Source organism: Lissotriton vulgaris, chromosome 5, assembly GCF_964263255.1.
Source record: "Lissotriton vulgaris chromosome 5, aLisVul1.2, whole genome shotgun sequence".
NCBI lineage: Eukaryota > Metazoa > Chordata > Amphibia > Caudata > Salamandridae > Lissotriton > Lissotriton vulgaris.
The window spans coordinates 462678800-462706335 of NC_141693.1; the positions used below are offsets into that span (position 1 = coordinate 462678800).

The 27536-nt window shown below is 45.4% G+C and overlaps 1 protein-coding gene across 1 annotated transcript in view; it reads right to left on the reverse strand.

Moving 5' to 3' along the window:
• LOC147711087 (uncharacterized) overlaps nt 1-27536 on the reverse strand; it is a 1001373-nt gene that overhangs the window by 470460 nt on the left and 503377 nt on the right. Inside the window, exon 10 of the mRNA XM_086921902.1 lies at nt 4936-4990. Coding sequence (XP_086778028.1) covers nt 4936-4990 — 55 coding nt within the window. The remainder of the gene's footprint in view (nt 1-4935; nt 4991-27536) is intronic.

Here is a 27536-nt window from a genome sequence, read left to right on the forward strand (position 1 = left end):
AATCCAAGGAAACACCCTCAAATGGATCACCTCCTTCCTCAATGGAAGAACACAGAGAATGTGCCTACCACCTTTCATCTCAGAACCTAAGACTAAATATCGTATCCTATGCCGACGACACCCAGCTCATCCTCTCGCTAACAGAAGACCCCTCCACTACGTTACCCAACCTTTGCAGGTGCATGACAAGCATCCTACCTGGATGGAAGACAACTACCTAAAACTCAACACAGACAAAATGGAAGTGTTGATCTTCGAGAACAACAACTCCCTGTGGAATGACACCTGGTGGCTTACCGAACTAGGACCCTCTCCCCCTCCGACAGACCATGCCAGCAACCCTGGCATCATCCTGGATAGCAAGCTCCACATGAAGAGCCAGATCAATGCTGTCTGCTCTGCCTGCTTCGTCACTTTTTTGAATGCTCTGTAAAATCTTCAACACCAGACGAACCGCCACTCAAACCCTACTCACCAGCCATCTGGACTATGGCATCACACTCTATATAGGCATCACCTTGCACCCACTGAAGAGACTGCAGAGCATACAGAATTTAGCTGCCAGACTCATCCTCGGCCTCCCTAAGCGAACCCACATCACCCCCCACCCCCACCTCGAGAAACTCCACTGGCTCCCCATTCAGAAGAGACATCAATTCATGATGCTGATCCACACCAACAAAGCCCTTCACAACCAAGGACCAGCATATATCAACCACCACCTGAACCTTCCACCAGCCCTCCAGACACCTGCGCTCTGCCTTCCTCTCCCTCACTCACCCTCCGCATCTGCCGAAGCAACAGTGGAGGACACTCCTCCTACCTCGTTGCAAAGTCCTGGAACAACCTTCCTCTTCGCCTCCAGACCTCATCCTCTCAGTTGGAATTCAGGAAAGGACTCAAGACTCAACTGAACCATCTAAGCAGCAGAGTTCTCAGCACCTGGATTCCCTCTCAGGTGATTAGCCGCACTTTACAAGTACTGTTTGATTGATTAAGCATAGGTAAATTTAGTGACATTTGTGGGTCACCCTGACAAAGATGGTGGCTGTTGCTTGATTAGAGCTTTCACCCACCTCAACCAATAACCCAATTTCTAACAACAGCCAATTCATTTCCGGCCTATCTTGAGATCAATCTGTTCTTCAGCTGTTATGTCTTGAAACTGTGCACTGGTTGGTGTGAGTACATTTCCAAAAGCTAAATCCCACCAATTCTTTTTTCCCCAGAGTTTTATATTGCTTGAACGTTACCCGAAGGTATCAGAGCGCTTTACATGAGCACCAGTTGCGTTACAGATGGAGAAATTCATTTTTTGCTAGGCTCAGGGAGCTTATGTGATTTGCCCAGAATAACAGGATGTTGAGCGCCCCTGCCGAGACTCGAACCTTGTTCCCCAGGGTCGAGGTCAACCACTCTAGCCGTAAGGTCACATCCTCTCCTCAAATAACGAGGATCTGTTGACAGAGAGTTGATCTTGGAATGCCATAGCCTGAACTAAAACATCGGGTATTAAACATATTCCTGCAAAAGCATGGTGTAATCTGGGCCTTTCTAGGGACTCCAGGCCGTGATTGGAAGTCCAGGTCTTCGCTGTATCAAGGGCTTGCTTTTATGCTCTCAGGACTCTCTGAAGATCCCCCAGATCTATATGACTGTGCCAAAGCCTTTATCCAACATAGCTCGCCTACTGGAATAATAATCTGGCTGCCCAAGAGACTTAATTAGATTGCAGCCAACAAGCTAATACATCATTCTGTAATGGTTAGCATATACATCTTAGTCTCCCTAGCCTAACTATTACCAAGTCTCAGATGCAAAACTGTCATGTAGAAACGAAAAGGACCCCAATCCACTGACACTCTTGTAAAAAGAAGCCTGATGTGAAGCCCCCACATGGCATGTTTATCCCGGAAGTCCCGGGATGTTTGAGGGAGACTTAAACTCAAATGGAGAGAACTCAACAAGGAATCCCTGAAGGAGTAGTTGTACTTAGCTGAAATTTCCATGCTGAGACAACAAACTAATGATAAAGTAAAGACACCCAATCTTCAACATGCATGGTAAAAAACACATGATAAGTTCACCCTCTTCAGGAGATAGCAGGCATCTTTGCCCAATGGACATCGTAACCTTCAAGGAGAAATCAAGCCCAGACCCAAGGAAACATAGGTTTTTTATTCAAAAGCCAGGTAGGTACAAAAAGGAAATTGGGCAGTTAGCTTATATAGATAATACTTTCAATAAATAGAATACATAGTTCATATTACGCATCTCATTGCACAAATACTTAAATACACAAACACATACATACATACATTATTTCATCGTGAGGTTTCCTTAGTCCTTTTATATCTATGGGTTATGCTTAAGCTAATCTGGTTTAGGGCTGCTCTCCCTGATCTCCACTGCTGTTGCGCCATACCATCAAAGGTTCCCATATCTTCCTACCCTTCTCCCTGGCCTGTCTGCCCTTGCTCTTATATAGTGCAGTCTCCTGCACATACATACTTAGTAAGCAGTGAAGCCACGGCTGGTATGTGGTTGGGTTCATGTCTTTCCAGGCAGTGGCCACAGCTGGGATGCATCTAAATTGACCTGACAGTCATATCCTAGTAGCATCATAGCTGGACTGATGGTAATTGTCTTACTGATTGTTTGGAGCCAAAAGTCCTCCATACCTTCTTTCAGAGGAATGAGTTTAGTGCAGGAGTTAAACATGTGCGTGCTATCAGCAGGACCTGTTTGGCATCTGGGACATTTGTCACTCTCCCTCTTCCCCCACCCATAGAGATTGGCCGGCATATAGTACAGATTAAAAATGGTTTTGTTGTGCTGGGCGTTCAGATTAGTATTGAATAATATATATATATATATTTTTTTTTAAAGGAAACATCAAGGCTTACACTGGCATTCACTTGGTTCGATGAAGAATGCACTTTAAAGATGAAGCAACTAAAATGGCAATTCACAGGCAAATGAATCTTCAGGTCATCAGGTCACCTAAAATCAGTGCTTAATTTGAGCCAGTGGTTTCCGGTGCTCGGCACCATCACTTAATTATCAACACCGGCACTTAATACAGTCTACCAAATGGTGACGCTGTTTATCTAATTTTATCGATGGCCACAACAACAGTTGTGTATTAATTAAAGATGCATTAAAAATGACTAATCCTTGCTATCCAAGCCATTCTTATAGCTTTGGGTGCCTGAAATAATCTGAATTGTCACACTTGTGGGAGCGTGAGGGTTAGTAGTTGTTTTGGTAGAGTCATGTGCAGTGTTGGCAGGGGCAATGGGTGTTGCAAGTTCCAGACGAGGGACCTGGCACTTATTATTATAATTTTTTTAACAAATCAAGCACTGCTTAAAATTCACACTCAAAAACATTCACAAGTCAGAATCTTCTAATAAAAGAAATGTGGACCTATCAATTGAATACTCATATGATCTGAAACCGGCGACTGGAGGGAACTGTTGAGATGGGAATGGCCCCTGCATAGTAATTCCACATCTACTTACCATGACAATACAGTGCATATCAATATTAAAAACTCAATATTTTAGTACAATAACATCCGGGAGGTCAACAATAGGTCTTTGAAAAGTGGTTTGACCTGTGCTACCATCAAATAAGCACAGATGATCTAACCCTGAAATACCTTGCGGAGAAACTAGTGCTATCGGGTGGTAACAGATCTACTAGGAGTTCTGATAATTTTCTACTCAAACCACGACGTTTCTCCAAGAAAACATACAATCGTACCTTCTCAGGAATGGCCCCCAGGATTTGGAACGCCTTGCCCCCAGAAACGAGACTCAATCCATCCGCTGCTTTCTTCAAAAAAGAAATTAAATCCTTTCTCTTGTCTAAATTCACCTGAACTTTCTATTCACTGTTGTAGATATGTGCTAGTCTCTAATAGTTACCAGTAATGTGTTTGAACTAGTCTCTAATAGTTACCAGTAATGTGTTTGCATAATTCATTTTACTTATATGTCATTCACCTGTATTTACTCTGTGAAGCGCTCTGATACCCGCAAGGGTCTTGTTCGTGCTATACAAAACCATCAAATTAAATAAATAAATCCCCTCAAGAGTTGTAATGAACACCAAAGAGTTCTGTGAATCCATATCACAATCAATCAATGATACATTTATAAAGCACAGCAAATCACAACTAGGGGTCTCTAGGCCTGTGGCTGCTGCTGCAGCGTGGCGGTAGATCATTCAAACAACCGATCACAGCTGAAGATGCACTTATTATTAATGGAGAGCTTGGCGCATTGTATGGTTACGATATCAGAGATCAGTTAGGCCATAATATTACAGTGAATGGTGAATATCTGTTTAGTTTTTGAAGTCAATATGTATCTATGTGTGCTGAGCAGGTAGCTTTCCACAATATGCCCTAAATTGCATAAAAGTTTATCTCTTCTAGAGGGTTGATAAAAAAATGTTCAGGCAGACTGGTCAATTACATAATTGGTAATGGCAATACAGTAACTTTTCGAAATAGAATTTAATTTGAAATTGTTGTCCTGATTTTTTCAACTGGGAGTTAGAGGGCAGAAAATCATATTGTTTTAAAGCTGCACAAGATGGTCCTGCGTTCCCGAAGAGCAGGGAGATAGTTCAACCTATTTGTGTACCCAGTCCCAAAACCATTGTATCTCCTCTTATGAATCAACAAAAACCCTGATTAGAAATAAAATGCGTTGATCAAAAATATAAATAGATATGCCAAAGAATAGGCTAATCCTTTAGCCTGTTACTCGCCGAAAAAGCGCTTTGACGCCTTGTCAGGGGTAGTCAGCGCTATATAAATGCAATTACAATACAATCCCCAGAAGTGCATCTCACAGTGCCTCTGAAACGCTATTTGCTGGACTTGGTGATGGACACATATATTCATTACTTGCAAATACAAACCTTGTGTTCTTTGGTGAAATGGGACAGGTGTCCAAAGGATGATACCTTCACGCACCTAAAAACAAGAGAGTAAATGCAAGTCAAAGTCACAACGAGGCCAGAGATACCTAAAACTCCAACTAAAAGCAGAAGCTGCACTGGCTTACATATTAAGGCTACACCAGAAATAGTTTAAAAAAATATTGCATTAAATCTGTTAGGAAGGAAAAATCTGACTGATAGCCCCTGATACAAGTGTTTAAATTATTGTTCCTGGTGATAGCACCTGATACAAGTGTTTACAGTAATCTTCCTGGTTTGTATCTTTTTTGGATCAGACTCACAGGGCTTATATTTACATTGCTCAAATGAGTTTATTCAATATATCTTTTAACAACAACTTACAGGTCTTCCCAACAAGAACAGCCTTTACCTACCATTATACAGACTGCCAACCACCAAAACAGGAACTTTAATAAAATAAAATACATATTATAGCTTACTGGAACTTAAAATGAGTAATCTAGAAACAATTTTAACTGGACTAATTTCTGCATTTGTCATTTAGTGCACAGACTACAAGCAAATTAAAAAAAGCAAGTGAAATAGTAAAGGTAGGGAAACAGGGCTACCATATCTATTCTGTTATGAGCTTTGTGGGGAGAAACACATTCATTAATTTTAGTGTTTTGTTGAGTTGTATATGAATGTGACCAATTACATGAATGATGACTTGGTCTACAACATGCATTTAAGCTGTATATATTTTCTTACTTATGACATAATTTGGCTTCATAGAAAGGAAATTATTCTTTAAGTGTTTTTCAATAAATATTTTCATGTAGTAAGAAACCTTTGTTATAATTATGCTCTACAGTACCTAGTTTATAAGCTCATTTCCCTTTTGGTGGCTTTTGCAACTTGTAGTTAAGAACATTTTCGATTTGGCAACTAGTATTATTGTTACTTATGTATATAGTATTTACACTTGAAGTTTCTTTTGAGTGTTATCTCTGTACAGAAGTATTTTTGTTTATGTGTATATAATCCTCTTCAAACGCATGAAATGTTATTGTGCATATACTATAATGTGGGTAACTGATCTTGTCTTTCTGTTTTTCTGTTGCAGAATAACTGCCTGGTAATTTGCATTAGGCCCTGATGAAGTGATAGAGATCACGAAACACACATTGGTATTTGCAGAATGACCGATTAGTTTGCGGACTGCTTCAAAATTCTTTCGCCCCTTGCTTCTTTTAAGTGATATGTTCATTGAATACCAGGGTGGCAGATGGGTTCTTGTGAGGGAGCAGAGGTGCCAGTCAAATTGGGTGGATAAGCCACTATTGAGTGACTAGACTGGAGTAGCGTATCTTGCCATAGAATGGCACTGTGTGGGGTGGAGTGGCGTGTAGTGACAGAGTGGAATAACGTAGAGTGGAGAGAAGTAGAGTAGCATAGAACAGAGTGGCGGGGTGGAGTGCCGAGGCATATAATGGGGCAGAGTAGAGTGGCGTATTGTACAGGGGCACAGAGTTGGGTGAATTGGAGTAGCGTGGAATAGAATGCATAGAGTAGAGTGGAGTTGCAGAGTTTGGTGGAGCAGAGTGGTGTGGAGTAGAATGGAGGTGCGTAGAGTGGCGCAGAGTAGAGTGGTGTGCAGTGGAGTGGAGCGGAGGTGCATAGAGTTGCGTAAAGTACCATAGAGTGGCATTGTGTGGAGAGGAGTGGCATAGAGTGGAGTGGCGTAGAGTGGCATAGAGAAGGTGGGCTACAGCAGAGTAGTGTAGAGTAGAGCGGCACACAGTGGCGTAGAACAGAGTAGAGTAGAGTGGAGTGGCATAAAGTGGAGCAGTGTACAGCGTCATTGAGTGGCACTGTGTAGAGTAGAGTGATGTAGAGTAGGCTGGCGTTGAGTGGCATAGAGCGGGGTGGCGCAAATGGAGTGGCATAGAGTAGAGTGGTAGAGTGGCGTGGAATAGAGTGGTGAATGGAGTATAGTGGCGTGGAGTACAGTGGCACAGAGTAGAGAAGAGTAAAGTAGAGTGGCGTGGAGTACAGTGGCGTGGAGTACAATGGCATGTAGTAGAGTGTGGGTGCATATAGTGGCGTAGAGTGTAGTGGCGAAGAGTGGAATAGCACAGAGTGCCATATAGTAGAGTGGAGTAGAGTAGACTGGTATTGAGTAGAGTGTTAATAATGTTGCTTTTAGAAGACTCAGGCCCTAATTCACAAAAGTAATGATACACACAAATGTATATACTTATGTGTATATGTACTCTTACATCTAGGTTTAACTCTATCTTTTTTGCTATTCACCATTTCCTAGTAGAGATGTATGCCTAGGTGTGCACTTACAATAGAATTCATAAATTCTGGTTTATTAATAGTAGCTTTGTCCCTGTTGGTGGAGATCTCCGCAACCGAGGTGAGATTGTGTGTGAAAGTATATGAACAATTAATAAAGCTTATTATTCTTTAAACCAGCGTTTGCCAAACTTTGGGTTGTGACCAGCTGATTTTTTGACTTTGCCCTGGTCCAGCATGACCAGATTACCCCCATAGGCAATTATTGCTTCTAAGCGCTAGAAACACTTTTATTGGTTAAAAATTCATATCTCGACTTCTACTCTTTGAATTTTTGTCATTGTGGTCTTGATGTATTTATAAAAGTATTGTCTATTTTTCAAAATAAGTTTGGAGTCTTTTTGTGGTGTTTTCATTTTGTGGCTGTGTGTGTGAATTTCCCATATACTTTACACATTGCTGCTTTAGATAAGCCTGACTGCTCTGTGCCGAGCTACCAGAGGGTGAGCACAGGTTAATGTTAAGTGTGCATCTAGTTTACCCCGACTAGAATGGTGTTCCCTACTTGGACAGAGTGCCAATTAGAAAACCCATTTCTAACAGGGTGAGACACAAAACCCTTTGGATAGTATTGTTTGGCTAAGGCATTGCTGACCCGGATACAGAAAATGTGCATTTTGTCACCACCTGGCCCATAGCTCCAGTGACTCCCACCAAGAGACGATCATCCACTGCTTTCCATGTAGTAACTCACGGCATATCAAGTCTTTGATTTTGCTTCTCCAGCTGAATTGGATGTGGAAGAGGAAAGAAAGATGGAAGAAAAATGGAATGAGCCATATGAAAAGTAGAAAATACTTTGGGTAAGAAGGATGAGCAGGTGCCACGAACCAAATTATTCAGATAGAAACTGTAATGGCTGGGTGAATTAAAGGGACTGGAGTTCTATGGCCTTACACATCAAAGTTCTTGACACCAACAGAACTGCCTTCAGGTTTGGACCAGGCAACTGGCACTGGCTCAAACTGTATATGGATAGAGGATAACACAAACTTCAAACATGAGTAAAGTGTGACTTAAAGTGATTGCTTTCTTCTGTCCTGCACCACTGCACAAAATTAGATCATTAGATCCAGCGACTACGCAGATGGCAGGCTTTCTGGCCGTGAGGATGACCTTTGCAATATAAAGAAGAGAAAAAGGACTATAACTCAATCTTCACACATGCAGCCGCAGCACTTGTAGGTACTGGGGTGGAAGGCTTGACCAGCCTGCTGTGACTAGCATGCCTGCTCTGCATTGGAGAGAAAGGGGTGGCTGAGTTCTGAGAGCCAACGGACCGGCCTAATAGATTCTCCATTCCTAGTATGGGGCGATCAGGGTCCGTTGCACTCACTCCTTTCTCCCTAACCTTCAGCAGTATTTTAGATACAAGAGGAGTAAGTCGAAATGCCTACACCATGCCCTGAGACCTGCTCAACCTGATGATATCTCATGAGAAACCATAAACCATTCAGAGGGAAGCACAGAAATTAGTACATTCCCAGTAATGGGCTGTGGTGAGGAGATCCGCTAATGGAAATCCTAATCTAATCTCCAGTATTTCAGGGTGGAAGTCCCACCTAAGGTTCCCATAGATGGATGGATGAAATGCCTTTATAGAAAGGCAGCTTGTCAACAATTCAAGTACATTTATATGCAGGTGCCGCTCTGATGTGGACCAAAGTTCATCCAGATGGGCACCCCAGCTAACTGATAAGGTAGCCTGAGCCTCCAGACGGTTGAAGGGATGTCCAAATAAAAGTTTGGAGGGATCCATCAATCAGTGCAGATCTGTCCGTTGAGCCTGACACATTGGTTCACACACTCGGATCTTCCCTGTGGAACTCAAACCCACCACATTTATGACTGGAAAACAACCTTTTGAGACTCAGGAAACTTAAAAAAAAAACATAATTTCTGCAAGAAGTATAGTAAACCTTCTGTCTACTGACAATAACAGAGTGCTAGAAGCTAAGCCAGTGGATGCTCTTGCCCTGGGGCCACCAATCAGTTTAGATGCCTAAAACCAGCCACTCCAGAAGACACATACCTCTAACTCTGTCAAGGCTAGAACATCTCATCCCAGAGAATATGGTACATCTGATTTTCCTACGAACATCTACATTGTATAAATTCCAGTAACGGTTGTCAGTTAGATAGTGCTCTGAGGCTACTTTCAGTGATATATACCTCAATCCAAAAACCCTTAAATAAATGAACAGAGCAGAAGATCTGCACCTGAGGTGTGAGGTTTCTTTGATGCTGATGTCTTAGTGAACCCAGTCACCACTGAATGGACCCCATATGCTATCTAACATCCAGCACAAACAGGATACACAAAGCCATGAGGCTAAGAAGACACACGGCATACAGAACCGGGATCCGAGCCTGAGCCAAAACCACAATCATCTCCTGAAAATCCAAGATCTTCTGAGGAGTAAAGGTCTTCCAGTGGGTCATGTCCAGCACTATTCATAAAACGCTAGCCTCTGCAATGCAGTGGGATAAGTATCTTAGGCACTGATGTAAAGCACAGATAATGGAAAAGAGTTATTGTCACTTGCAAATTGTCCTTGTCGGCTTGAGAGGGTTTCACTGGCAAGTTATCCAGGTAAGAACATGCATGGACTCCTGACCACTGCAGTGAAGCCGCTTCAACCGTCAGCATTTTCATAAAGATGAATGGTTCGGTTGTTAGTCCAAATGGTAGGAAGGTGAAGTGATACTGCAAAGTTGATATACATTTTGGTAACGTCTGCAATGGAGGATGGAGACTCAAGTTCTAAAGATCAATGGATACCAATCAATCTCCTGCATTCTGGGCCAACAGGACTTGGCTCAGAGGCAGCAGTTTGAACCTCTCCTCCTGAGTGAACAATTTCTGAAGGTTGAGATCCAGGATGGGTCTCAAACTTCCGTCCTTTAGGGTCAGGAATCAAGAGAATAGACTCTCATCCCGACATCTTCGAAAGGCACCACCTCTATTACTCCTTTGTTCAGCAGGGAAAGGATTTCTGCCTCCAAAACTGAGGCGTATGCTGGAGAGTTTGTTCAAATGGAATGAAGGTGGCCCAGAGGAGGGGAAATAAAGGGTAAACCAGAGTCCTTGCAGCTTAGCTGGGCGCTCTAAAAACCTATCTTGATCATCTCCTAATTAGTGGAAGGAAGACAGCATGGATAGATGGGAAGGAAAAGCAATGTGGTAGCCCTAGCAGATTAGGTCAGTGATCAATGGTGATTGCAGCCCAGTTGGTGGAAAAACGGGAAACCTCTTCCCATTGCATCACCAGGAAGATGATGACTAAAGAGGTTTTAAAGTACCATATCTAGCACAGGATGGTGGAGATTGCAGTTTCCGATGTTGGTTATGTCCCCTAGATCCACCCCTGCTCCAAAAGAAGTGGTAAAGAATCTAGTGTATCTGAAAAGGCTGAGAAAGTTTTCTCTGCAGGGATTGTACTAACACAAACTTTTCTATATTTTTGGTGGAATTGAAATGTAGGTAGGCCAGGCTCACCGAGTGAACCATAGTTATACATTTTTTTAAATCTCTGCAGGGAGGAGTTGCCTTCTCTCGTAACAAACAGCTCGCCATCGAAGAACATGTGCATGAATATCAATTAAGCACCTATTGACAAGACAATGGAATGCATCTAACCATGCCAATGTAGCTTGGCAGCTGTGTCCATGGACAGAGCAATAATGTCCGCAGAATCCAGGCAGCACTCCAAGATCTGTTTCGATGCATCAAAACTCTCATTGACTAGGTACGAAAATAACTTTTTCATGGGGCGTGTGCAAGCTGTAAGGTTCGACTATTCTCACAACGCATGAATATATAGGCAGTGGCATTAGTAGGGCAGAGGGCCAGACTGCCAGAAGCAAAGACTTTTAGGCCAATTGAGTCAAGTTTCTTTAAATCTTTATCAGGGGATGCTGTGGCGAAGGCATTTAGATTCTGTTTCCAGGCAGACATTTGGAAAAGTCAGGCCACCCAGAGCAGCACCATGGCATCTGTCTGTGAACTGCTTGGTTGTAAAAGGGTATCTCCTGTGCAACCATAACAGAGTCAAAAAAGGCCTTTTAAAATGGAGCCATCGGCTCTGCCACTGAGAAGATGGGTTGTAAGATCTAAGACAACATTTTAGACTTTGTCTCCACAGAGGGCAAGATCAGTTCCAGGACTTCACCTCCTTTTTGCACCTCCCTCATAAATGAGGAAACTTTCTCTGAAGCAGAGCCAGAAGGGTAATGAAAGTCCTCTTCTGGTAAAGTGTTCTGGCCTCTCACATATGGCAAGTACAGATATAAGTCTGCATTAGTATTGTAACTGGGAAAGAGGTCATCGCCTCTGAATCATATTCCCCTGGACCGCCAAAGTATTTAGCAAGCACTGAGAGGGCATTGCGGTTGGAGTCAAACATTTCTTCCATAATGGCAAATCTCTGAGACCTCCGGAGACTCTCAGAGAAGGGTACGTCATTAAAGCCCACCCTAACCTTCTTTCTCCCTAAAAGGATAATGTCTTCCAATGTCAACAGCTTCAAAAGAGGTATGTAGCTGGCTCCATGGGTGACGTATGCATAGGCTCTGAGGAAGGCTCAAATCGAATAAGGGAAAGCTCCTTGGCAAGCTGTAACTTCTTTGTGAGTGATGGGGCTGGAGTCTGTGAGGTGCAGCATTGGTAGCCCAGTATCAGAGCCAACAGAGCAGTCAAGCCTGCAGAAACATGCTCTCCTTTGGGTGGTAGCCCGGATGGTGCAGGAGGCATTCTAAAAAGTTCTAGCATAAGCAATCCGGACGGCTGCGACTTGTGCAAGGTTGGCCGATAGACCTAGAAATTCCAGTCCCGTCTGTGCCCGTGTTGAAATCTGCTCCAGGGACAAGGAAGAGTTCCACACTGGCGAATTGCATTGAGGCCCTGAAAGGCACCAGGAGCGGGACCATATATAAATAACTATATAATTTTCAACAAGATAAAAAAAGATGTTCTCCTTTATATGGCGCATTTTGTGGGAAAGTGCATTGGGAAATTGTTTCCTTAGAGGCGACTTACCACTGGGTGGAGGAAATCTGGACCTTAACCGCAAACAATTTGATATCTCGCTCCCTGATGGCCCTTGGGTACATGGAGGCACAAGAACTGCAGGCCTCAACATCATGTTCTGATCTGAGACATCACATGCACATGTCATGTGGATCTGAAACTGATATTTTCATGTCGTATCTGTGGCAAGGCTCGAAAGAGGAAATTTTTGGAATAGACATCTAACCTAATCGGTGTCAAATTATGAGGAGTTTGGTCACAGAGACACCGAGAAAGGTCTCTGGACCTGCTTTATTGAGGTGTTTAAAAACGGGTCAGCACCTAATAAACTCCAGTGTCAAACACTAACTAACACCATAATTGCATACATTTCATTTCATAAATCTTTATTTCGGTAATTTATCACCATAAAAGATATTGAAGAAACATTTCATAAAAAATTATTAAAACATTAAAACGTTAAAACATTCCAACATCCAGCGAAGTCCATAAAAGTATTTCATTGGTACAAGGTATCACAGTTTTACTACGGTAATGTTCAGCGACCGGCCTTGAGGCACTGTCTTCTCAGAGACCACATTGAACCTAAGTATTTAGCCACGGCAAAAACAATGTGGTCCGACTGGTCAGTTTTAAGCACTCTGAATGCGGCCAGGCACTCCGCAAACCCCAAATTCCTGCATACAGGAACAATCCATTTCTTACGAGTCGCGCTGTAGGCCAGGCAGAAAAAAATTATGTGCAGCTCAGATTCATTGGCCACTCTGCAAGCAGGGCATATGCTAACGGCGGGTTCGCTCCACTTGCTAGTAAGGGCTTGCAGTGGGAGAGTCCCGTGCCTCCATTGCAAGTAGAGTTTCCTACGTAAGGCAGGGTATAATTTGTCCAAGGCTGGTTCAAAGCTGTAAATATCCTTGATACGTAAAAATGACTCTGTGAATGTCCCAAGGTTTTGTCGACGACAGAGTGCCGCTATTTTGCTGTCGTAGTAAACCTTTGCCAGCCTCTTTTTGGGAATTAGTGGGCAGGTGGATAAGGGGTCAGACCAGAGGGTCGATAGGCCTAGACCCTCCAACTCAGTTTTGATGAATTTAAGCCATTTGATTTTCCCTGCATTAGGCATAGCAAGCACCTCCTGGAGACCCTGTCTATAACTAATCAGTTCTGGGAACGCCCACAACCTACGCCAATAAACCAAGGGACGCAATGCCAGATCTTCATCAAGAGGTCTCATCCCCAAATCTAACCTTAATGGAACAAGAGACGTGCTGGGGGGAAGTGCTACCACCCGCCTGATGAACTTGTTCTCCTCTTTCACCAGGTCTGGAGAAACTGCATGGCCCCAGAGCTCACTACCGTACATGGCAGCCCCCCTTGCCTGTGCCCTGTAGATCTGGAGAGGTGGACCAACGGGTTGGATGGATGACCTATTTTTTCCCACGAGCTTCATAATCCCACCCGAGTACTGTACCAATTTGAGTAGTGCTTTCTCTTGGTGTGGGCACCAGGACATTTTCTCGTTTAACGTAACTCCAAGGTACTCGAAGGTTCGCACCCTTTCGAGTCTGCTTGGCCCAATGTGGGGGCTAGAACGGAATTTTGGTGGGGGATTGAAGACCATAAATTTGGTCTTTAGAGTGTTAATTTCTAAACCATGTTCCCCGCAAAAATCCACAAAACCGTTAAGAACACGCTGGATCCCCATCGGAGACTTTGAAAGCAGCAGGGTGTCATCAGCGAACATAATCGCCGGCACCCTGCTGCCTGCCAGCTTAGGAGCGTCAGAGTTATCAACCCCATTCAGGTGGGAGATTACCCCGTTGACATAGAGGCAGAACAGGGTCGGAGCAAGCACACAGCCCTGCCTTACCCCCCTGTCAACGGGGAACCTGTTCGATAGTGCCCCCTCCCTTGCCACACCTTACCTGTACAAAGTTGGCAGTATGGAGATGAATAATCATCTCCAGCAAGCCCTTAGGGACCCCCAATTTGGCCAACACCTCCCAGAGTTTTCTGCGGGGAACCAGGTCGAAGGCCGCCCTTAGGTCCACGAATACAGTGTAGAGGCTGCCACCCTCCAACTGTACCGTTTTCCAAAATATAAGGGCCAGCCGAAAGACCTGGTCTATGGTGGAGACCTTCCTTCTGAACCCCGCTTGATATGGGCTCAGAATGTCATGTTCCGTCATCCATTCCGACAGACGATCCAGAATTAGCCTAGTAAAAAGCTTCTGAGAAACGTCTATCAGGCTTATTGGCCTGTAGTTGGCTGGGAGCAGAGGCGAGCCCTTCTTAAATATGGGCGCTATCTCTGCCCCCAGCCAAGTTGGGGGAATCGTCATGCCATTCAAGATCGCATTAAACAACACCCTAAGATACGGGGCCCAGATCTTAACTTCGTGCCTGAAGAGGTCACCAGGGAGCTTGTCTAAGCCTGGCGCCTTTTCAGCAGCAAGGCCCATAATCGCCATAGTGAGCTCCTCCAGAGTAAACCCATCCATAGGGGATATACTTTCAGTGGGTTGGACCATTGCTACTTCGGGTAGGTTCCCCAGTTGGTCCAAATCGGCCGCGCTGTACAGGGTTTTGAAGTGGTCCTCCCACACAGCAGATGCAATATTTGCCTCTACTGCCGCAGTAGGTTCAGCAGAACCATGCTTGACGATCTGCCAAAATTTCCGGGCATCTCTTAGTGCGAGGGCAGCCGTCATTTCAGACCAGTTGTCATGGTCCCATTCCATTTTGGCATTGTGAAGGAGAAGCTTGTAGGCCAGCCGCTTTTCCCTGATCATACTGGGGGTTTCCCGAATTTTGAGGGACTCCAAAAGATCGGCCTTAGCTCTCCTGCAAGAAGCATTGAACCATGAGGCTCTTCTCCCCTTGGCCTTTTTCGTCCTAGCCACAGGGTTCAGTACTTCTGCTAAGTTAGAACAGAGCTCAGAGTGAATGTCCCCATGCACAGTAAGCCCACAAGGGGTGGGTAACTGAGGGATGAGATCCACAACTTTTTCAAGGGAAGGCACCACAATCGCGTATAACCTCTGGATATCATTGGGATTCTCCAGGAGTTTTGGCCATCTGATTCTACGTCTGTTACTGGTTGCGACTAACCCAGCAGGAAATGCTAGGTTTTCTTCTGCGGTACCAGTGGGCGTTCCCTGGACCACGAACCCCAGTGATAATGCATTGTGGTCACTGTCAGTCCTTGTGACTATCCCAAAGTCCCTCACTTTAGCCCAATCCTTCGTTGAAACCAGGATATAATCTATCCGTGACTCCTGACCTGCTCTGTTAAAGGTGGGCTTAGGTGGAATGTCTCCCTTAAACCGCCCATTACAGGCCCTCAGTGAGTGGGATAAGGTAAAAGATGTTATTTGGGTGACTAGAGGTGACCATGACTTTACAGGGGGGCCCGGCAGGGTAGGTATCTCCCAAAGGTCATCTTCTTTGCTAGTTACCCCTTCTAGAAAATCCGGGAGGGGCTCGTACTGGGTATTAAAGTCCCCCCCCCAACTACAAGTGAAGGGCAGAGGGTGGCAGAGTCGAGGAACAAAGCTAGATCCTCAATTGTCCCCGAAGTACCTGTTATCCCAACCGGTTTGAGTATACATTTATCAATGCCACACTCGCACCAGATGCCCACTCCAAAACAACGCACTGAAAGTCAGCTGAGTTGGTTTCAAGGTTTTTCGCCCTGCATCCGAGGTGGGAACCTACCCAAATCAACAGGCCACCAGACGGTCGTCCCTTCCCACCCCATTTGGCCGGAATGTTAAAAGAAGCGTACCCTGTGCGGCACTGTTTTTACCTGGCCCACGTTTCCTGGAACAAGCATATGTCGTATTCCTCAATGAGTTCCGCCCACTCCGGGGAATCTAATTTGTTGGCCAACCCGGCAACGTTCCAAGAAAGTATGGACACTACGCCGAGAGCCCCCGCCTTGTCATTGGTATTAGATACCGAGATGCACCCGCTTGCCCTGCACTGGCTGTGTTCGCCTCCCTGCTGCCTACTTCCCTCTAAATCCGAGGGCCTGTCTAATGTAAAGGGGGGTGGTTGTTCTTCTGGAGTTTGGGATGTCTCACTGGCATTTGTTTCGGTCTTATCGCAGGGTATGGATATGCTAGGGGGTAGTTCAGGTTGTTGGATGGTGTCCTGTCCCCCGGGCGAATATGGGGGTGCTATTAGTTTCCTATTATCCTCGCACCATCAATATACAGCATCCAGGCAGTCATACCTATTTGGATGTGCAAATTGGAAGTTGGAAGTACATGGTGCTTGCTGGATCCAATCTCCCCTCCCTCGGACTTCAGCAGTATGCCTAGCCCTGTCATCCCGGTAATGCCTTCTGGGGGCAACCCACGACCAGCCCTCATAAACCCCCTCCGCAAACCGCTCAAATTTGTCGGGATAGAAGGCCGTTAGGGGCAGAGTTTGGATAGAAGTGTGTGGTGAAGCCCCGACCCAATTACAGATAAAGGCCACTGTTCTGGGGTCTCTAAAATTTACCAGGACGCAGTCCCCTGGACCCCTTTTGGTTGTCTCCCCCACCCATGGGACCCGTCTAGCTAGAATAATTTCGCTGTGCATCCCTGGGGGTAGAGGCCTGTATGTGTTGAGCCAACCGATTACCTTGTTCTTGATGGAGGTAGGAGTCTCACTAGTGCCTTCAGTAAGTTCGGGCACTCCACTCAGAACCACAACGAACGGGGCGGCACCAGGTGGCAGGTGGGCCACTCTCCTAGTTATGTTTGTGGTCCTCAAGGGACCTTGTCGGCCGGCTGTTCCGGCTATAGATGCACCTCCCTGGGGCACGTTTGTAAGTGAATCAGCTGGAATCAAATTACTGGCAGGGGGAACAGAAGGAAGGTTGGCAAGGGGGAAGGATGAGGGGTGGGGCAGGGATGCTACATGGTGGGTTAGTGGAGGTGACTGTGGAGGCGCTTGGTTGGGATGGTAAGGGTGGGGTGTTCGTGTTTGTGAGCACCGTCAGGTTTGCGTGGGCCCCCTTAGGTATGTTACTAGCACTCAATCCCATGTTCGACTGTGGGAACCCAGTGACCCTAATGCAGCCAAGCACCTCCTTTAAGAGATCTTCAATTCTGCACAGCATACCCTCCACTTTCCCCTGACCTTGGGTAGCTTCCTTGAGGTGGGTCTGGGTAACTCTAAAGGATTCTTCAATGTTGCTGATCCTAGCCTCTAATTGGGTCAGTCTAGCCTCGAGTAGATCAATTAGAGATTCCATCAAGGAACCCATATCTCGACAACCTACTGAATCCTCACCCCTCCCTCTAACATTAAATGCTGATGTCCGACTACTTGACAATAATTGGTTTTCTTCGACCACTGGGTAAGGGTTAATATCATGTGGGCCCCGCCCCCTTCTTACCCTTCCTACTATTTTGTGCGTTGTCGTGCTTAGGTACTTTACCCTTTTATCCCCCCGCTGCCTCAGGCCCGTATTTCCTTTTCCTAATTGCACCCTCCCTCTGCCCATCCTCTGTGGAGTGGATATTTCCTACGGTCTCCATTATTGGAGGGTCAGGGGGAGCAGGAAGTGAGGGCATGGGTAGTTGTTGCCCTGGCGTATCGGGAATAGATATTGAAATGGCAGGCGATTCAACCCCCTTATTTCCCGGTGAGGTAGTCAATAAGTCGATATTTATGGGGACCTCCTGCATAATCGGAGATAGGGCAGTAGCTATAGTCCCCAGGGAGGAGCGCTTTGAATTGACAAGCCCTTGTGACAGTCTCCTCTCCAGAGTTGCAATTTCCTTGTTAAGCACGGAGTTTGCCCTCACGATGAAATTGTCCATAGTGCCTAAGGTCTGTGCTCCAGTTTTGGCAAGAGTACTCCTAGTTTCCCGGGCCGCCATTAAGAGCTTTAGGGGACGAACCAGCAAAAGGAAAGTAAAAGGAAAAATGAACACACCTGGCCAAAGTTTGTAGATACAGCCTGTCTTCAGGGCCAAGAGGGGGGGCCTGGTCCGGTCTCCTCCGGTCTGTAACGGGCTACAACGGGCCCACTCTTTGCCCGGTCTTCGCCCGCGCTTCGGTCCGCGCGCGTTCCGAGCTAGCGCTAGGGGGCAGGACTAAATAGGAGTAGGAGGGGGGCGGGAAGAGGCACCAGGTGCGCGCGATGACCTGGCGCAAGCACCTCTGGTCCTCGCAGTCCCGCTCCCGGTTGCACAGGCGTTTGTTCCCCCACACAGCTTCCAAGCAAAATCCGGCGATGGGTCCAGGAAAGTCTCTTTCAGGCGGTGGGCGGGTAAAGGGAAATCCTCACTGACAGCCAAAGTCCACGACTACGAGCGGCTCCCGCGAAGCGGGGGCCGCAAGTCGTTTTAACGCCCTCAGGGAGGAGGGGGCGGGAAGAGGCACCAGGTGCGCGCGATGACCTGGTGCAAGCATCTCTGGTCCTCGCAGTCCCGCTCCCGGTTACACAGGCGTTTGTTCCCCCACAAAGCTTCCAAGCAAAATCCAGCGGTGGGTCCAGGAAAGTCTCTTTCAGGCGGTGGGCGGGTAAAGGGAAATCCTCACTGACAGCCAAAGTGCACGACTACGAGCGGCTCCCGCGAAGCGGGGGCCGCAAGTCGTTTTAACGCCCTCAGGGAGGAGGGGGCGGGAAGAGGCACCAGGTGCGCGCGATGACCTGGCGCAAGCACCTCTGGTCCTCGCAGTCCCGCTCCCGGAAAGTCTCTTTCAGGCGGTGGGCGGGTAAAGGGAAATCCTCACTGACAGCCAAAGTCCACGACTACGAGCGGCACACCGGAAGCACAGGTACCCCATTTACATCACTGATGGTACGGCTAAAAGAAGAATAAATTACAGACTGGTGTGCAACATCATTCTTAAAATGGCACACAAGCCAGAAACAGGGGTGCAACAGGGTGTCAAAGTGACACCATGTCACCCTTGCAAAATCAGTAATTTTACCGATTCTGTAAATACAGAATCGGTATTTGCCATTGATTCCTATGGGCTTCAAGGCCCATAGGAATCAATGGCAAATACCGATGCTGTAATTACAGAATCGGTAATTACCGAATCATACAGATTCGGTATTTTTACCGATTATTTTACCTACATAGCAATTACCGAATAGTGAATACTGAATCTGTAAAATTCGGTATTTACCATTCGGTAAATTGCTATTACCTACAATTAGGCCCATATTCTTAACAGAAAAGTGAGAAAAGACATCTGCCATACAACAAAAGACATCTGACAGATGTCCAAAGAGGGACTGAAACAACAGAAGACATCTGGCAGATGTCCAAAGAGGGACTGAAACAACAAAAGACATCCGACAGATGTCCAAAGAGGGACTGAAACAACAGAATACATCTGGCAGAGAATGTAAGACGTTACAACACATACATTCACAACGCATGCCATCACAACACAACTATTACAACGCAGATGCTATTACAACGCATGCCATTACAACGTAAGTATAGGTAATTATTTAATTTTATTAATATTTTTTTAATTTTAATTAAATTACAAAAATTGTTTATTAAATTATTTTAATTAATTTGTAATTTTTTAAAATATATTTAAATTTACAATTCTAACTCCTTGGGTGTGTAATAGTAGGGTAAATGTTGGATAATGTAGGGGTTAAAATTACTATTCTAACTCCAGGGGGGTGTAATAGTAGGGTAAGTGTTGGATAGTGTAGGGGTTAAAATTACTATTTAAACTCCAGGGGGGGGTGTAATAGTAGGGTAAGTGTTGGATAGTGTAGGGGTTAAATTTACTATTCTAACTCCAGGGGGGTGTAATAGTAAGGTAAGTGTTGGATAGTGTAGGGGTTAAAATTACTATTCTAACTCCAGGGGGGTGTAATAGTAGGGTAAGTGTTGGATAGTGTAGGGGTTACATTTACTATTCTAACTCCAGGGGGGTGTAATAGTAGGGTAAGTGTTGCATAGTGTAGGGGTAAACATTACTATTCTAACTCCAGGGGGGTGTAATAGTAGGGTAAGTGTTGGATAGTGTAGGGGTTAAATTTACTATTCTAACTCCAGGAGGGTGTAATAGTAGGGTAAGTGTTGGATAGTGTAGGGGTTAAAATCACTATTCTAACTCCAGGGGAGTGTAATAGTAGGGTAAGTGTAGCATAGTGTAGGGGTAAACATTACTATTCTAACTCCAGGGGGGTGTAATAGTAGGGTAAGTGTTGGATAGTGTAGGGGTTAAATTTACTATTCTAACTCCAGGAGGGTGTAATAGTAGGGTAAGTGTTGGATAGTGTAGGGGTTAAAATTACTATTCTAACTCCAGGGGGGTGTAATAGTAGGGTAAGTGTTGGATAGTGTAGGGGTTAAAATTACTATTCTAACTCCAGGGGGGTGTAATAGTAGGGTAAGAGTTGGATAGTGTAGGGGTAAAAATTACTATTCTAACTCCAGGGGGGTGTAATAGTAGGGTGAGTGTTGGATAGTGTAGGGGTAAAAATTACTATTCTAAAATAAATGTAATTCAAAAATTAAAAATTAATTAAATACATTAAATTATCATTTTAAAAAATTAAATGTATTTAAAATGTTATAATTATTATAAATAACGTAATTTATAAAACAAAAATAAATTACATTAAAATAAAAATAATTAAAAAAAATTAATGTATTTTATAAAAGTTAAAGAAATTAAAATTAAATTAATATTAATAAAATTAAATACTTATCTATACTTACGTTGTAATGGCATGCGTTGTAATAGCACCTGCGTTGTAATGGCATGCATTGTAATGGCATGTGCTGTAATGGCACCTGCGTTGTAATGGTTGCGTTGTGATGGTACTGCGTCGTAAAAGTTGCGTTGTTATGGTTGTTCCCCCTGGCAGCTGTCCAAAGAGGAACTGAAACAACAGAAGACATCTGGCAGATGTCCAAAGAGGGACTGAAACAACAAAAGACATCCAACAGATGTCCAAAGAGGGACTGAAACAACAGAATACATTTGGCAGATTTCCAAAGAGGAACTGAAACAACATAAGACATCCGAAAGATGTCCAAAGAGGGACTGAAACAACAAAAGACATCTGACAGATGTCCAAAGAGGGACTGAAACAACAAAAGACATCCGACAGGTGTCCTAAGAGGGACTCAAACAACAGAAGACATCTGACAGATGTCCAAAGAGGGACTGAAACAACAAAAGACATCCAACAGATGTCCAAAGAGGGACTGAAACAACAGAAGACATCCGACAGATGTCCAAAGAGGGACTGATACAACAGAAGACATCCAATAGATGTCAAAAGAGGGACTGAAACAACAGAAGGCATTTGGCTGAAGTTCAAAGAGGGACTGAAACAACAGAAGACATCCGACAGATGGCCAAAGAGTAACTAAAACAACAAAAGACATCCGACAGATGGCCAAATAGGGACTGAAACAACAAAAGACATCCGACAGATGGCCAAAGTGGGACTGAAACAACTCGTTTTGATTACATCCTTCAAAGTTTTAGTTTACTAATCTGGGCTCAAACCCACATTTCATGCAGTTTATGGTATGCACTTAATTCTTTCTATAATTCATATAAAATACACAATTTTTGGCAGTTAAAGATTCCGTCCGATGGGCAACCTAGTTTCACTCTCATTCTCAGCATAACTTGTTAGTCTATAATCATGTCAAAATATTTAAAAAAAGCGATAAATCACGAATAAAATTCACTGTTGCCCTATGTTTACCCAGCCTTGTCTTCATAAAATGTAAGTAAAATCTGAACATTCTAATAATATTCAGGGCCAATTGTTATCTGAATCTTGCACACAACAGCTTCAAACCCCTCACTTCTATGATAGAAAGTGCTTCTGAAGTCAGCAAAACAGGTTTTATTTCCAGCCCCATCATCAGGACAACAAAATTAAATAAAAAATGTTCTGTTGAATTTTTGTACAGATATCTAAACTGTACGGTCCACTTTTTCACTGTTGTTTTTCAAAAAATAGTTTTCTGTAGGCAAAAAAGTTTATTTTTTATGTTGATTGCACCACAAATTAATGTGATGTAAATACACATAACGTAAATTATGATTCATAAAAGACAGAGTGGGGTTCTAGTAACATTTACAATGTGCTCAGCCTTCAGCCTCATGGTTTACGTGAACCCCTTGAATTACCCCACGGCTGAAGACAACTAAACTCTGCCTGACACATTTGGATTACCCTCCTGCATGGACACCGCTACTGTCTGGCCCTCCACACTCAATCAATCAATCAAGCACTACTCACCCGCGAGGCTCTCAAGGTGCTAAGGGGGGGGGGCTGCTACTGCTCGAACAGGAAGGTCTTGAGAAGTCTCCTGAAGGTCAGCAGGTCCTGGGTCTGTCGCAGGTGGATGGGGAGGGTGTTCCATGTCTTGGCGGTGACGTGGGATAAGGATCTGCCGCCGGTGGTCGTTTGGTGTATGCGTAGGACGAGGGCGAGGTCATCGGAGCGAAGCTAGAGGTTGGGAGTGTAGAAGGTGAGTGGTTTGTTGAGGTATGTAGGACCGGCGTCATGGAGTGCTTTGGGAGCGTGGATGAGGAGCTTGGAGGTGATCCTCCTGTTGACAGTGCAGGTCTCTCAGGTGGACAATGCTGCTCACCGAGTAGGGCCCAGGGTGAGGAGCACAAACTCTGAATATTGATTGTCTGTCTGTTACACTGGTTCTTTTTTTCCCCAATTGTAGGATTATAGTGTTGAGCTCGCTACTCATGGGAGTCATTTATGACCTCCCGTCCCCAACACCAGCTCTCCTCCATTGAAGGTGACACCTCGTCAGAGTCTGGTACTTTCCTCCCAACCCTCCATGGAGTGGTTCACATGGTTGGGCCCTGTCGGCCCTCTTAGTTTCAGCCCTGCACAATCTTACACCCTCTGCTTCCCCACTAGGTCTCACTACTATCACTATGTCCATTATTAGGCTTGGGGAGCACAGGGGAGACACTCCCTGCCAGCCCCTGCCCCCGGGATGTCCTTCCACTTGTCGACAGGTGTGCTGAGTGTTTTCCCCTCTCCATGACCACTATACATGATTATAAAACTGCTCTCCTAGGGCTTAATTCCCCCAGTAAGTGGCGCCAGGTCTGGCGCTACCTTGCGCAGTGTGACCTCAGCGCTATTTTCCTGCAGGAGACCCATTTGCTTCACAATGATTGCCACCCTATGGCTCCCCCTCAATACTCACACGAACACTGGCCGTAAGCGGACTCCAAGACATTGCCACAATTTGTAAAAGGGGTTTCTACACAAATGTACTTAAACTGACTAGGTACTCGGGTAGGAGATTCCTCGCCTTGACGGTAACGAGGGGTAGTGCCACCCTAATGCTTCTTAATCTCTATGCCCCTAACCAAGTGCAGGACACATTTATACGATGCACCCTCTCGGACCAACTAAGGCTTGCTAAGGGTGACAGCATTGTAGGTGGAGATTTCAACTTGGTGTGGCACCCTGCGCTAGATAGAAATACATCACACATACAGGGCACCGGAGCAATGTCTGTAATACTAAAGAAGGAGCTATGAGACGCAGGCCTAGTGGATGCCTAGTACAATTTACACCCAGACACAAAAAATTACTCCTTCAACTCACATATACACTTATCTTATTACCACATAAACCATCTGTTTGTCTCCTTCTTGCTGAGTGCCCTCAACTCTGCGCAGATAACCAACATTTCCATTTTGAATCATGCACATGTTGACATTACTGGGACACCGCGCGCAGGCCTACCATGTACATTCCTGCGCTGCTGCCTCTCCCTCCAGCTCTTGAGGATCCCTGATGGTAAGGCCGCTATACAAGATGCTATTACTGAACACTTTCAATTAGCTCCTTATCAGATACCCCTTCCCATGTCCTCTGGGATAGGTTTAAGGCCACCATACGCGGACTGCTCACCTCTATCTCCATAGCCAGGACTCGGAAAGCACGTCTTTTTGATGCAAAACGTATGGAAGACATTCTCACACTAGAGCGCACTGATAAACAGAACACCGCACTAAGGGCCAAGCAATAACTGGCTATTCTGCGGGGCCAACTCTGTGCGCATCGGGTCAATAAAGCTGAGCGCTCCCTACTCGCTCTCAAACAAAATACTACGAGGGAGGGGATAAGGTAGGCTCTTTTCTCATGCTTAGGCTGCAACATCAACATGCTAGGTCACACATTGTCTAGAATCAGGTTGGTGACTCGGGTTGGGCGATTGGGGAAGAGGACAAACAGGCTGCCTTCAAGCTTACTATCAGAACCTATATGCCCCTGGGGGGAAAGGACCCATCTGAGATCGCTACGTTCCTCAACACTGTCCCTGGCAGCCAGTAGACCCCACATTGGCCCATGACCTGGAGGAGCCATTCACGAATGCTGAGCTCTGCAAGGCCCTCCAGGAACTCCCTGAGGGTAAATCACCTGGCACTGATGGCCTTAAGCTGGCTTTATGTATGGTCTTTTGCCCAAGCTGCAACTGCACTTGCTCACACTCTACAATTCCTATACACACACCACAGGCCATAGACCGACCATGACCGATTCTGAAATCACACTGGTCCCCAAAGGACCCTACGCTTTGCTCACCTTATCACCTGATTGCCTTATTGATTACAGACGCTTAGCTCTAAAGTAAGATGTTGGCCAACAATCTTAAAAACCTTCCCAGCCTAACAGACCCGGGGCAGGTGAGCTTCATAAGACATCACCAGGGATCTGGCAACATTAGACGACTTGCACACTAGTTGAAAAGATCCAGAGGCACTCCATCCCGCTCTTCTCCTCTCCCTCGATGCCGAAAACGCTTTTGACCAGGTAAGCTGGGCTTTCTTGCAAGCGGTACTCAGGAAATCATAATTAGTCATATCATGGCCTCCTACTTGCCGCCCACCGCCTCCATCTGCATCAATGTCCAGACTACTACCTCCTTCCCTCTATCGCGGGGTACCCAACAGGCTTGCCCTTTGTCTACCCTCCTATTTGCCTTCGTGGTGGAACCTCTAGCAGTCCACTTAAGACACTCAGCTGAAATCATGGGCATCCCCTTCGGAGTCAGGATTATAAAGTTCTGTTATATGCTGATGACCTCCTCTTAGCCTTCACGAAACCGGACACCTCCCTCCCCAAAGTAGTTCAAACCCTGCAGACATATGACCGGTTATCAGTATACAAGATCATCCAGAAGAAATAACAGGCACTCAACCTCACGCTTTGCCCCTTTCAGTGGACTTCCCATTAAAATACAGTATCTAGGTCTCACAATCACAAACTACTTGGACGCGGAAAAACTGGTCCCGCCACCGAAATGCTATCCCGGAAGAACATTCAGAGGTGGAGCCAGCTCCACGTTTCCTGGTTGGCCTGCATTAATGTGGTCAAAATGAATGTTCTTCCATGACTTCTGTATTTATTCCAATCCTTGCCCACGCCTATCTCCACTGAGGACATTAAGCGACTTCAGACAGACCTCAGCTCCTTTATTTGGAAGGAGAAGGACCCCTGCATCTCCGCTCCGCTGCTTTTGCTTCCAAGAAACCGAGGGAGACGGCCAGTCCCAGCCTCCAGGACAATTACTGGGCAGCCCACCTATGCTACATTTCTGAGTGGTTGGTGAGGGAGAGCGAGAAGAAATGGGTACACATGGACAGGGGAGTGGCTTTTCGTCTGCTCTGGGACCTAGCTTGGTTATCTAGACACTCCTGTCCATGCTGCGCTTACATTACAACCCTCGACACGCACACTACTGGAGATATGGGATAAACTTGCGATCAGAAGGGGATGAACAACATTCCTGTCCCCAAACACTCCAATTGTACATAACCCCGACTTCTCTCCTGCTCTCTCCCGGGAATCCTACCCAGATTGAGTTGGGGTGAATGTAGACTGCTCTGGACCTCTTTCAGGGCCTGAGGATCAAATCCTTCAACCAATATTTCCAGCTCCAACATTGGGCCCTCGAATGCAAAAGCTGCTACCCATCCACTTACTCTCTTTGAGCAACTGGTCCGCAACTTTGAAGGTACTCGATGTCAGATCTCTAAGACATATGATGTCCTGCTGCAGTCGCGCCTCCTTTCTTATGATCCCTACCAATGGAAATGGTTTCCAGATAATGCCTCTGACGTCACTCAGAAGCAGTGAGAACTGCTCTGGCGAGAAATCCTGTGAAAACATAGGAACATTTACCGACAAGAAGCAGCTTATAAGATCATGCTTCAGAGGCATTACACCACTGCCCATCTTCGCATGATGTACCCAGCAGCCTTGGCTGCCTGTTGGTGGTGTGATGCGCAGGATGGTGACTTGCACCATATATGGTGGGTGTGCCCTCCATAAAAGCCTTTTGGAAGTAGATCTTGAGTCGTATTAAGGTCACACTGGAATATCCTATACCGGACGACTACCATGTGGTTGTCTTGGGCATCCGCCCCACATCCCTGGCTGCCATGTCTCACGCAGACTGGTATCTGGTGCGCAGCATGACTGGAAGAGCCAAGCAGCTTATAGCTCGAGCCCTGGCGATCCCCCTCGGCCCCATCAACAGCATCATGGTTCACCCAACTGTGGCCCACTAGTGCTACGAACAAATCACACACAAGCTGTCCCTTATGGACAAAAAAAATGTGCGCGTCAACACACCTATTATAGAGTACATGGCTCGCTTGGAATTTTTGTGCTTCCAACCTCCCAGACTATACGCACTCCACCTGTTTGACGCATAAGCGGCGCTTCCCCCCCTTCATTATCCACAATTCCCAGAACACGAGAGACCAACTAAGGACCCTTCACTTACTTCCCTATCCCACCCTTATTCCACCACAGTTCTTACTTGTTGATCAGTCTCAACCTTCAATTGGGCACACATCATCAAAAGTCAGCGGTAAGCTGTAATGTTTTAAGGAAAAATTCGATAAACAGACTTTGAGTTAAAAAAAACACGACAGCATAATGCACAACTTTGTGCAAAACTTACAATGTGATCTTTTCACAGAACCGTTCACTGATGTAAACCGATCCCTGTTACGCTTCAGCTGGACAACAGTAAAGCTAGAGAAGATTAGAACATACAAGAAGAGGTGGTTTCCCGCCATTTCTTGTCGTGAATTCCCAACTGTCAATTATGGCGGCACAAAGGGAAGCCGCCGACCAGAAACATGACCTTTTCGAATCTGCAGGTGTATTACTTTACAAGAGAACTGCAAATCATTTCTAGGCCTGTTAAACAATAACCTG